This window comes from Eublepharis macularius, chromosome 2, assembly GCF_028583425.1.
Source record: "Eublepharis macularius isolate TG4126 chromosome 2, MPM_Emac_v1.0, whole genome shotgun sequence".
Lineage (NCBI taxonomy): Eukaryota > Metazoa > Chordata > Lepidosauria > Squamata > Eublepharidae > Eublepharis > Eublepharis macularius.
Genome location: NC_072791.1, coordinates 62786866 through 62800321, shown reverse-complemented (window position 1 = coordinate 62800321; position 13456 = coordinate 62786866). Strand labels below are relative to the sequence as shown.

General features: G+C 48.0%; 1 protein-coding gene across 1 annotated transcript in view; it reads right to left on the bottom strand.

The window, feature by feature from the left end:
• Positions 1-13456, bottom strand: part of RYR3 (ryanodine receptor 3) — a 479585-nt gene that overhangs the window by 74259 nt on the left and 391870 nt on the right. Inside the window, exons 76-77 of the mRNA XM_054969918.1 lie at positions 6390-6486; positions 3440-3546 (exon numbers count right to left, since the gene is read on the bottom strand). Of these exons, the coding sequence (XP_054825893.1) occupies positions 3440-3546; positions 6390-6486 (204 nt within the window). The remainder of the gene's footprint in view (positions 1-3439; positions 3547-6389; positions 6487-13456) is intronic.

Here is a 13456-nt window from a genome sequence, read left to right as displayed (position 1 = left end):
ATACTTGAAAATGGCTATATTTCAACCTTGATTTGAAATGTCTTATCTACAGAAAAACAAGCTGATACCACTCAACACACAATCACCCTAATGCCAGATACACTAGTTTGCTTCCACATCAAATTTAGAGCTCCTCTAATAATAACAACAACAGCATTCGATTTATATACCGCCCTTCAGGATGACTTAACACCCACTCAGAGCAGTTCACAAAGTACGCCATTATTATCCCTACAACAAAACACCCTGTGAGGTGGGTGGGGCTGAGAGAACTAGAAGCTGTGACAGATCCAAGGTCACCCAGATGGCTTCAAGTGGAGTGAGGAATCAAACCTGGCTCTCCAGATTAGAGTCCCACACTCTTAACCACTACACCAAACTGGCTCTCTACAACTATGATTATACTACAAGCTTAGCTGTGCTAAACAGGGGAAAACTGTAACTGCCAAATTGTTATAGTCTTTTCCATTTCTCCGCTCTGCAGTAGGATAGCTGGGTCACCATGTATAGTGGCCCATAGAACTGGGCCCTGTAGTCCAATTTGCTTGAAAATGGGGGGGGGGGTCTTTAATAGACAGGCAGCACTAGCTCCCCTGAAAAGCTGGTTCCATTTGGTTGAAAAAGTCCCCCACAAAGAATAATGGCTGTGGGTCTGGCTGGTTTCTTCTCCTTCTCTCTCTCCTTTGTGGAGAGGGCCCCCTTTTTCCTCCCAGTCCGCAGCTCTGTCCGTAGGATTGGACCCTTTGGGGATTGGGATTGGACCCACTGAGAGACCAACAACTCTACTGGAATCCCAGAAAAACCGGAATGCAGAAATGGTACTGGGGGACTCAAATACCTTTGAACAATTGTATTTATGCCGTTCTCAAAACCAAATCTTGGGAGCGATGTCATCACACCATGCTGGGAGTGCACCCTGGGAGGCCCATCCCCACAACTTTTCCCTCTGCCGGGCAGGAAAGTGGTGGCAGGAGGTGGAGGCTGGGAGTGGGGGATCTCCTGCCCCCACAAGAGAACTGGTAACTCTACCAGAATCCCAGAAAAATCAAAACCTGAATCCAGAAATGGTACTGGAGGACCCAAATAGCTTTGAATAATAGTATTTATGCCCTTCCCGAAACCCAAATCTGAATAATACTGGATCCCTTATCTTTACATCCCTACTCTTTTCAAGGTGTATCTGTAACCTCACAGGGCCTGGTGGATGCCAGGTTTGACCATGTGGAGGGACTGAGGAGAGGACCTCATGCTGTCACCACTACCTGAAAATGTAAATTCTTACTGACTCACAATATAGTGTCTCATGTCTAAATGCATTCCTGACCCACCCAGGTGATATGTTGTTAGAAGTTTTCATGCCTAAAGATGTCTGTTTAATAGGGCTCCACACAGTTTCTATTAGAACCATGATCTCTGACTACAGTGCCAAATGATAAATGAATCTGACTTGAAATCAGGGCACAGTCCGCTGAAGTCAGGGAAGCCCTAAACGGGCTTTAAACTTCAGCTGAGAAGAAGGGAATTCAGCTGAAGCTGGGGAAGCTCTGGGGAAGCTTATTTCACTCGATGGGAGGGGGGAGGGGATTCCCTCCCTCCTCCTGTCGGGAGTGGAAGGAAGGGGAGGAGGGGAGAGAGAAATGTTGAAATCTCAAAGCTGCACTTTTCAAAAGCACAGCTTTGAGCTTTTGAAGCTTCCTGCTGGCTTTTTCACCCGATGGGAGGGGGAAGAGGGAACCTCCTCCTCCCCCTCCCATGGGGAAGGGGGGAGAGAAAAGCTTTAAAAGCTCAAAGCTTCCTGCCAGCTTTTTCACCTTTAGCTTTTTCAGCTCTTCAGCATTCCAGGCTGGCCTGGGGAGACAGCTGGCAAGGCCCGCAGTGGAGGGCCTAGCTGCCAGGTAAGGTGTGTGTGTGTGGGGGGGGGCAGAATTGCAGGAGCGCTCCTGGGGGTGGCCGAGTCATGTGTGATTATGCGGTTCTGGGAGCGCGCACGCATGTGCATCGTGACAGGCGTGCCACTTCCTGCCAGTGCCACTTCCTGCTGGGAGATGCCCCAAGTGAGAGTTTCCCCACCTCTTTCTACAGAAAAAAAAGTCTCAACAAAGGGATCTCTTCTTTAGGGATCGCTATCTCTGGCCATCTATAAAGTGCAAACAGAAGACACCCCAGTCTTAAATTTGCTTTGTGTCTGTGGTGGCAGGAAAGAGTTTTAACCGTTGTTTTGTTTTGCTACTTAAGAACAACCCCCGCCCCATACTTTATTAGTATTTTAAAAAGGAGAAAAAGAAATTTTTGGTTTAAAGGGTATGTCTTTTTCCCCCAATAAAATGCTAATAGCAAAACAGGGAAGTGAATTTCAACTAGTGAAACAGAGTGGAATTGAAAGGCTAAACCTCCCTCCCTTCCCTTCATGATCCCAACACAAACTGAAACTGCATGAGCCCACATATTGCATTTTACAGTCCAACAGATTGTCTGGATCAATGATCCCTGGTGCAGTGTCCAGAGTGCCAATATGCTTGCCAATGTGTTTCCTGGTGCTCACTTGCTTCTTAAATCTTGGGGATAAAATCCAAAAGGTCTTGAAAGGTTTTGAATGGAAAAAAATCAAACAAGTACTTGATCCCTATCAGCTGACTAAGTAGCAGAGTGCTGAGCTTATCCTGGGCAGGTGTAACTTACTTGTGCACCTTTAACTTGGCTATAGACTGTCTGGGCTTCAAAACCTCTCCAGATGGCTACAGAAGGAAAAACTCCTCCCCTTTCTTTAGAAATAGAACAGCATCTCTCCCCCAAATCAAAGAGTCAGTCTCAAATTTCCCGAGGCTCCTTGGTGCAAGAGGTACTTCTGAAGAGCCTCCAAAATATCACCTCTCTATCTACAGGCAATGTCCATTCAGAAGCAGCTGCGTCTGTTGTAGCTGAGTGGTCAACTCAAACCTACCAACATTTTGTGAAGGGAACCTGCTCTATCCTAAAATTCCAAAAGTGCCTACAGGCTCAACAAGATTGAGAACCCTTTGCTTAAGCTTTATCCAAAAGAACTTGGCCTAGCTGGAGGAAAAGAGAAACATCAGCTTAACTTAAAGGTACAACAAAACAGAGCTCAACTTCAGCTCAAAACACAATGATCACAGGAGGTCATGGCCAGTGTTTTTTGAGGAAAAATTGACCCTGCTCTATGAACAGACATTTTCCAAACAGAAATGATAGCATTCAGACACCTATGAAGGTCATGAAAGGCACGATTTTATATCGTTTCCAGAAATTCGAAGGGCACTGGTTTGGGTCTTTTCAATGTTTATTATTATTATAAACAAAGACACAAATACCCATCATAGTGATCTGTTTTATGGAGAACATGGTTTTAAAGCAGGAGAACCTTGAGGGGGGGATCAACATTACAGTTGTGTCCACATAACTTGGAATACAGTCCAGCTACCTTCTTTCAGTGAGAGCATTCCGACTGAAATGAAGAATAATTTGATGAAGAGGATCGGGATGTTTTTCAGCTTCCTCCTCCTCCTCCTCACTTTTTTTTGAGGGAGTCTGTGCAAGAATTAAATGGGACTATTTTATAAATAAAGCATTGTAGATAGTGAAAGAAAAGAAAATATAATTCAGTACATTTTAAACAATTTCTATATACTTGAGAATGTGCAGCACATGGAATACATCACCATAGCACTTATAATGCCTAATTTGTAGTTCTGTTAGTATGAACTTATTGCTTACTAAGCTACGTATGTGTGTAGAGTGCCTTCAAGTCATAGCTGACTTATGGTGACCCCCTGGTGAGGTTTTCATGGCAAGAGACTAACAGAAGTGGTTTGCCATTGCCTGCCTCTGCAACCCTGGTCTTTGTTGGAGGTCTCCCTTCCAATTACTAACCAAGTCCGACCCTGCTTAGCTTTTGAGAACTGATAACATCAGGCTCATCTGGGCATTCTGACATATACTTCTTCTAAAAAATTATTAAGGTTGCAAATACTTCCCTACCTTCCTGTACTTTTCCTAGGACATCAAGTATGACTTACAAGAGCTCCCTCTTTGTGAAAATCAGTACACTTAAAATGTTTTAGAATTGCATCTAAACCTAAAATGAGGAATGAACAACCTCTGGTTCTGATTAGCTTGAATTTACAAAATTATTTTTCAAGACATTTGCTACTTTTTTTGGTTTGATTTGTTCTGCCCAGTCTGCCATGAACTAATAATGTCATCATTCTGTGCCATGCCTAGTGTCAGATGCTCAGGATCACCTGTCATACCCCTGCAGCTGAAGCTGATGCTGCTGTAGTGATTCTGTCTATGGTTCTGTCACTGGGGTGGGAAACTGAGATCAGGAAGTGATTATTGATTCCTGCTGTAATCTCTCCCTAGCCTAGGAACTCCCTAGCCTGGGAACCTGCCTGGCCTCGAGAAGTCTATGAGTCTCACAGCCTGTTTTCCTGCTTGCAGAGTAGAAGACTGCTAGAAAGGGGGGGGGGGAGGAAATAGGAGGAATTGTGAGGAACCTTTAGTTGCTTTAGGCTTGTCTGTAGCTGCAAGTCCTAGCAAGGATGGCGTAAGAACATGAAACTGGCATCTTATCAATAAAGAACTTTAACTCCTGAAGTGAAGTCTTTTGAGAGTTGACTGGCATCCTTACACCTAGATGCATCTTTGCTTGCTGTGGCCTTATCTATATCAACCTCATGGAAGCCTCCAGGGTTCAAGGTGGCAGACAGGCACTCATGCTATGAAACCACACACTCTGAGTTTTTAGATGATCTCTAACTTACCCTATAGTATATAACTTTAAACGAATACTTGCAGGAGATGAGGAAATCCATTGACAATTAAAGACAAATTGAGTTTTCCAAATCAGAATTAGCCTTAGATTTGCTAACCTCCAGGAATTACAAATGATCTCCAGACTCGAGATGGGCATGAACAGGAAAAAAAACCCCAAACATGATGTTCGTTGCAAATCCATGAACAGGGACTCACGAACAACCACAAACATGGCCCTGTTCACGAACATGTTCATGGTTGGCTGTTTGTGGGGGCCAGCAGGCTCTCCTCCAGCCATCATCCAAGTCAAGATCCCTACTGCACCACTCCCAGAAACCTGACCTGATCAGGCAGCAGGAAAGATACCAATAATAAATAATAGCTTGGTCCAGAGCCTGGCAGCAGCCCTGGAACTTGAAGGAGTAGATCCCTATCCCACCACACACAAAGAAAATTCAAGCTCCAATGCACTCTCTGTATCAAAATGCCAACAGCAGCTGTCTCTCCCTCTCCACTTTCTGCAAACTAAGCCAGAGATGGGAGCCCCCTCCCCCCTGCTCTTTGTTCCCTTGTAACAAATTTGGAGTGCCACACATGAAAGGAAGACCTGTCTATCAAGCTAAACTGAGCTTAGATTGGGGTTTCCAGGGCAACAGCAGGAGTTCAGACAGAGTTCAGACAATCCCTGCCTAAGTTGCCAAGAGAATTGATTGCAGGTGCCAGACTGTCAGGCTTGACGAACAGCAACAAACAGCAATGAAGGAGGCTTGCAACGACCACCTGTTCGTTTAGAATAGGGCCTCATGAACAGCTTGTTCATGAACAGCAGATTGGGCTGTTCGTGGGGTTTTTTTGTTCATATTGCTGTTTGTGCCCATCTCTACTACAGACCACAGAAATCATTTCCCCTGGAGAAAGAGGGTGCAATCTATGACACTATTGCCTGCTGACGTACCTCCCCTTCCCAAATCCCAATTCCCCCAAGCTCCATCCCCAAATAACCAGGATTTTCCCAGCCTGGAGTTGGCAACCCTAATTGGGCCTAATGCACGGTGCAAACTTTAAGAGTATTCTAATATAACGGAAAGCAAATCTAATATAATGGAAGGCAACACTGCTGCTGAATACTGTCATACATATTTACACTTAATTAGAATATCATTTTATCAGAATATAAAGGGAAAGCCAAAAATAACTTGAGTAAAAGCTCAGAATGTTAAAATAAATGGAGGATTATGAAATAACCAAAATTCAAAAACACAAAGAAGCATTGACTGTGTTAATCCTTAAAATAAATTTCAGTTAAAACATTGGATTGCCAAACTGAACAAAACAGAACAATGGTCCATTTTAGTTCAATCCTATTTCTAAGAAAGATGCTTCAAATGGTGGCACATGCTATGGCTGTGTGCAGTATAGATAGCTGTGTTATTCTGTACAGCTTGGCATAATTTTTTTCTTATCCCAGCATGTAAACAGCTTGTGCTCTATAAATTTAAATACTTCTTAAATGTGGCACAGAAAATCTATAGACACTTAATATACAAATATATTATTAATAATAGCATGTATTAATGAGGGCATTTCAAACTGAGCCCAGTTGTATCTGTACTTACAGCCAAATCCTGAACTAGTTTCTCCTCAAATGAGTATTCCTCTGTTTCTATCCAATATTTCTGATAACCATGGAGGAACAGGTTAATAGAGCGGTGCCTGAGAGGGGGGTGAAAGCGAGATCAAGAGGGATAAACGGAATGCAGTATAAAAGCTTAGGTGGTTAATGATTAGTAAGCATATGGATTTTGTACAATTTTGTTCCTCTGATTGGTCAGTACATATTCAGAATAAAATAGACAGGTTCCCCAGTATTCACAGAAGTCAATAAATATATACACAAAAGTTGAAGTACATTTTAACTATTTAGCGCAACAACACTGTAAGTTAGTATAGTGTAGTGGTTAGACTGTTGGACTATCTGGGAACCCAGGTTTGAAACTCCACTCTGCCAGGGAAGTTCGCTGGGTGATGGAGCCTCTCTTTCCTTTAAACTATATGATGGAGCCTCTCTTTCCTTTAAACTGGGAAACACTAACAGCTCCTTCCTCTCTTTCTCTCTCTCCCCCAAACCCTCCTGAAATTATGGAAGTAAAATTTTTGTTACTCACAAAATTTCAGGAATGGTTTGGATCCTTTTTCATATTCTTGGCCCCACCCGAAACAGGAAATTTCAGCTCAGGCATACCCAAATGAACACCCCTATTCTCTTCCACAAGAAGAAAACACTTGACATGTAGAGGTGGGACACTGATGCTAGCACCCTGTGCTGGCTTTAGCAAAATTTGATAATTGGAATGGGAGTTGGAAGACTGGCATTTTACATTGCTTGATTTAAAAAATAAATGGAAAATGGAACTTATTCTTCAACTTCATGGTTTAGATTTTTTAGCAATTCCTTGATAAAAATAACTCTTTCAATGGTTAGCATGCTTGAACTCATACAGACTTCTCTCTCCAGTGATTATTCTGCTTCGTGTTTTATAAGGTCAGTGTTAACACTACAGTTCTAGTTAAACATCTCTGTAATCTGAGTAGCCCTTCTACATGAAAACAGTGGAGAAACTTTTTCATTCACTTCTCTGGAAGAAAAGGATTATAACCAGGATGGAGAACACAGCTGAGAAAGCAGAAAAATCAGGCCCTATCAAACACAAATGACCAAATTGGTAGGAATAAAGCTTTGTCCTCATATCAAGTTTTCTTGATTGCGCTTTGTACAGAAGCCTATGATTTGTACAAGGGTAAGAGAGCCTGAACAGAAGTTAGAGAGTCATAACTAGAGGTGGGCACGAACTGCAATATGAACTAAAAAAAATCACGAACAGCCCGATCGGCTGTTTGCAAACAAGCCATTCGTGAGGTGCCATTGCAAATGAACAAGCGGTCATCGCAAGCCTTGTTTGTTGCATTCGTCCATGTTCGTGAAGCCAGACAGTCAGGCACCTTCAATCAGTTCCCTTGGCAAAGGAGGCAGGGACTGCCTGAACTCTGCCTGCACTCCTTCTGTTGCCCTGGAAACCCCAATCAAAGCCTAACTTAGCTTGATAGGCAGGCCTTCCTTCCAAGTGTGGAGCTCCAAATTAGTTACAACTGGTTACATGAGAGCAGAGACTGGGGGAAGGGGGGTGTTCTGTAGCCATGGGCACTCCAATCTCATCCCTGCAAACTCTGTTAGGCAGTTCTGACTGCCAACTACGGACCTCCTGCTTTTCTCTATGGGACCTCTGGTTATAAAAGGAAGCATGCTCCAAGCTCTGGCTTTCAGTCCCAGCAAGCAGTGGAGTGGGAGAGAGCTGTTGCTAGCATTTTGGGAGAGAGACAGGGAGAGTGCATTGGAGCTGGAATTTTTTTTGTGTGTGGTGGGATAGGGATCTATCTCCTCTGGTTCAAGGGTTGCTACCTGGCCCTGGGGCCAAGCTCAGTGGGCACCTCGGCTGAGTGCTCACACTGATTACTATCAGTGCCTGATCTGGTCAGGTTTCTGGGAGTGCTGGGCTAGGGCTCTAGCTCCTCCGTCTGGTTCCTGGGCTGCTGCCAGGCCCTGGGGCCAGGCTCAGTGGGCACCTTGGTTGAGGGCTCACAGTGTTCTTTCCTTCTCATTCGTCCTTAGTTCTTGTATGCTGGCACAATGAGGCTTCAGGTGGGGGCCAAGGAGGGTCGTGGGGGGAAGTGCACAGATTATCCCAGTTGCTATGCAGGAAGCAGTATTGGGAAGGGCTCAGGGGAAGCAGAACCTCCTGCTCCCCATGATTCAGCTGTGGGGGCTGTGGAGGAGGCCGAAGAGCTCTTGCCAGCGGGGGAAGAGTATCTTCTTAAACTTTTTGAGGAGGGCCAGGGGTCCATAGAGGAATGGTTGGGGTTTGATGAAACATCCATCCCGTCCCCATCCCAAAATCTCGGTGCTGTCCCTGCTTGCAGTCCACCCCTCACTCCGTCTTCTAGTGCCAGCTCTGCAGCATGGCCTGTAACCCTTCATCCTCCTTCCCCTGGAACAGTTAGTGGGCCACATTTCAAGCTCTTAGTATGGAGGCACTTTCAGGCCCTTCTGAATGAACCCTGTGTGGTGCAGTACCATGCCTGCGATGGCCTAGTGCACAGGGGCAATGACCCGAAGCACCAGTCATCGACGGTCCTGTGTAGGTACCTGAAGACACACCACCCGAGCCTGTGGTCTCTGTCCTCGGCCAGTGAAACATCCGGCAGGGGGAGAAAGAGGATTACCAGCTCTTCTGACCAGGGATCAGTAGGAGAGTCACCAGAATCCACCCCAAGCAAGAAGCCTTGGCCCAAGGCTGCTGCTGGTGGGAGCGGAATGCTCAGGGAGGCTGCCCTTGCAGAGGTTGTTCCCTCAGGGTCAGGGACAGTGCTGTGGAAAAGGATGAGGTCAAGGGCTCAGGAGGCGGGCATTTGCGTTGTGGTAGAGACGATTGCCCTACAAGGATCCCCCCGTCTGTCGTGGAAGGCGTGGGTTTCCACAGGCTGCTTCATCATTTTGCCCATGGTTCTCCATGCTGTCATGGTGCACCACTGGCTGTCGAGTCCTGCCTGCCCTCTACCAGTCTGTTTGAGACATGGTGCTCAGGGAGCTGTTGGCTGACAAAGGCTATACTGTACACTTCAAGGCAGAGCACTGGAGCGGCTGCCATCACAGATACCTTGGCATCACTGCCCACTGGTGCAACCAGAGGACCTCCACCGCCCCAGGCCAAGGACTGGCCCCCCAAAACAGGTGCCATGATTGACACCGGGCTACAGGGTAGTTCTTCTCCAGGCCCAGGGGATGGATGATGTTCATACTGGGAAGAACATTTCCAGCACCATAAAGGTGGCTCTGAGGGAGTGGACATCTGGGGGGAAGGGTTTGTCCGTGGCTTCATGGAGAGGGATGCGGGAAGCAACATGTTGGCAGCCCTGAAAGAGGCATCTCTCCCGGGCCTGGTGTGCATGGCGCACAAGCTGCACCTGGTGAGGAGGGACGTGCTCGGGCTGGGGAGAAAGCCGAGGGACAGCTGGGACGAGAGAACATTGTGGACGTGCAACCTGCTGGACAGCTGCCGGCACAGCTCTTCCCACTTCTCCTGCAGCATCAACTCTTCCTGTGAGCTGCTCCAGAGGCAGGGGGAGGTGTGGACCCCGAGAACCACCTCTATTAGGACCTGCCCACCTGCTGGAACTCCACCTATGTCATTAGATCCTGCCGACCTGCTCAATTACCGACCAGTTTCTAACCTCCCATTTTTTGGTAAGGTGATTGAGCGGGTGGCAGAAAAGCAACTGCAGAATTTCCTGAACGAGACCTCAGCCCTAGATCCCTTCCAGTACGGTTTCCACCCAGAACATGGGGTCGAGACACTGCTGGTTGCCCTTACAGACGATCTCCGCAGATAACTGGATCAGGGTGGATCAGCTCTGCTGATTTTACTGGATCTGTCAGCAGCATTTGATACGGTTGATTATGAGCTCTTGACCCACCGCCTTGCCGATGTGGGGATTCTGGGGACAGCACTGCAGTTGCTGGTCTCCTTTCTCCGTGATCGGGGACAGAGGGTGGCACTTGGAGAGAGAATATCTCGTAGGCCACTCGTGTGTGGTGTGCCACAGGGAGTGATACTCTCTCCATTATTATTTAATATCTATATGCGCCCCCTCGTCCGGCTGGTGCGGAGTTTCAGGCTTGGGTGTCACCAATATGCAGATGACACCCAGCTTTATCTGTTGATGGACTGGCGGCCTGGATCGGCCCCTGATGTCCTGAAGTGTGCTTTTGAAGCTGTGGCTGGTTGGTTGAGGCAAAGTCGGCTGAAATTGAATCCCACGAAGATGGAGATCCTATACCTGAGTCGTGGGGGGAGGTGGCTGTGGGACCCCGGCTTCCTACACTTGATGGGGCAGTGCTTACGCTGGCCCCGAAAGGGGTGATTCTGGATTCCTCCTTGAAGATGGAGGACCGGATCACTGCAGTTGCCAGGTCTTCCTTTTATTATCTTCAGCAGGCCAGACAACTTGCCCCCTATTTATCTTCCCGTGACTTGGCTACAGTGGTCCAGTAGTCACCTCTAGGCTGGACTACTGTAACACGCTCTACGCTGGGCTTCCCATGGGCCTGATCTGGTGGTTAAAGCTGGTAGCATCTTTAAGGCAGGAAGCATCTTTTAAGGGTCCCTGGCCCTAGGGAAGCCCGCCTGACGTCGACCAGGGCCAGGGCCTTTTCGGTCCTGGCCCCGGCCTGGTGGAATGCTCTGTCTTGAGACCAGGGCCCGGCAAGATTTGTTAGCATTTCGCTGGGCCTGTAAGACAGAGCTATTCCACCAGGCATATGGCTGATGCCAAGCGGTGCTCACCCCCACCCCTGTGGAGGGGAGGATCAAACCATATGCCCTCCTATACAGATGCAGATGTTATTATTATTGTCCACACTTGATACTGTACATAGTTGCTCTGGAAAAACTGCTGTATGGAACATCAAATCTCAATTATGTGCTGCTTTTATCTATTTGTATGTAAATATATGACATCTATATACATAGCTGTAATTTTAATGATTAGATATAGTGTTTTTAATGTTTTTAATGGTATTAACATTTGTATTTTTGTTATCGGCCCTGAGCCCACGAAAGCAGGGAGGGAGGAATATAAATGTATTAAATTAAATTAAATTAAAATGATAAGTCGTCTGGTGGAGCAGAACGGCCCGTTGCAGGACATCATGTCATCTACAGACGTTCTGAGGAAGGGAAAGGAGCTCAGCCTGAGCTCCATGGAATGGAGAGTCTTTGAAAAGATGTCCCGGTTGTTGAAACCCTTTAAGGAGGTCACCGAGCTCTTGTGCTCGTATGAGGCCAGCCTGAGTCAGGTCATCCTCCTGATCCACAGGCTCAACAAGTTCCTAGCCAAGGAACTTGAGCACGAGCAAGAGCTGCTCCCCAGGGTCAGGGACTTTGTGAGGAGGATGCAGGCATGTGTGGCCGAGTGCTTGCATCCTCTGCACCATGAGGTGCCGTATCAAATGGCCTCCCTCTGTGACCCTCATATCAAGGGCAACATCGCCATGTATGGGGGCGAGATACAGCACTGGAAAAAAGAGCTCCGCAGAGCGGTGCTCCGTTTCCAGGCAGAGAAGGCAGGGCGGAGGGAACCGGGCAGGGGCGAGGGGTGGAGGAGGAGGAGGAGGGGGAAGAGGTGGGAATTAAGCCACGGCAGGAGAGACCCACCCAAACGGGCCCACTCGATCTTTGGGCCTCATCAGTGGGCTGTGTGGTTGGCCGTAGCACAGAGGGTGTGTCTCTTGCAGTGCAGGATTTGTTGCAGGACATGGTGTGAGAGTACCTTGGAGAGTCCACCAAGCCCCCCCATTCCAACCCCTTGGAGTATTGTGCAAGGAAATCTGCCATATGGCCAGACCTGTCCATCGTGGCAATGAACATCCTGTCCTGTCCTGTCCTCCCCTCCCACCAGCGTGCAGAGCAAGCAGGTGTTCTCACACCTGGGAGACCTCCTCCGTCCCCACCACGCTCGTCTGCACCCAGACCTGGTGGACATGTTGACCTTCACTAAGTTCAACCTCAACCTGCTGGGATATCCCTCCGTGGACCTTGACCTAGCTGGGCTCTGAGCTACCCCGTTCTACTATGGTTCTAGGCCAAGCTCCTTTGCAGCGTGCTCGAGATCTCTGGCCCGCTGCCTGGCTCCAGGGCCTAAGGTACTTACTGATATCACCTGTCCCGTAGCAGCTCAGGTCTGTTTTTTGTGAGTGGTGGGATACTGCTCTAGCCTCCCTCAGTTCTCAGGGCCGCTTCCAAGATCCGGTGCCAAGCTCTGTGTTTCTCAGCTCATGGCTCGCAAATGAAGGGGTCTTCCTGGTCCTACTCCTCGATGTGGCCGGTAACCCTTTGTCCTCCTCTCCCTGACAAGTTCCCGGTCCCTCTTTCAACCTCTCCCTCTCTGGATGGAACCACTACGACCCTTCTCGACTTCTCCTGCCCATCCTGCCCTTTCTGTGAAGGCAGGAAGGTGGGTCATGTCACCTGCCACCGCTGTCCCACAACTCAGTGGGTTTCTTCGCTCATGGCTCGCAAATGAAGGGGTCTTCCCGATCCTGCTCCACAATGCGGCCGGTAACCCTTTGTCCTCATCTACCTGACAAGTTCCTGGTCCCTCTTTCAACCTCTCCCTCTCTGGATGGTGCCAAAACAACCCTTCCCGACAACTTCTCCTGCCCATCCCGCCTTTTCCATGAAGGCAGGAAGGTGGGTCATGTCAGCTGCCACCGCTGTCCCACAACTTAGTGAGTTTCTCAGCTCATGGCTCACAAATGAAGGGGTCTTCCCGGTCCTGCTCCACAATGCGGCTAGTAACCCTTTGTCCTCCTCTCCCGGACAAGTTCCCGGATGGTCCCTCTTTCAACCTCTCCCTCTCTGGATGGAACCACTACGACCCTTCCCAACCTCTCCTGTCCTGCCCATCCCACCCTTTCCACGAAGGCAGGTCATGTCTACAGCCGCTGCTTCTGGGCACAAGAGACAGCTCAAAAGCTGTTGCAGATATGGTTGTGCCTCACGGTGCCCCCTATCCAGGGCACCTGCTGTCGCCTCTGAGCAGGGGAGAATGGGTCTCAGCTGCAACTCCC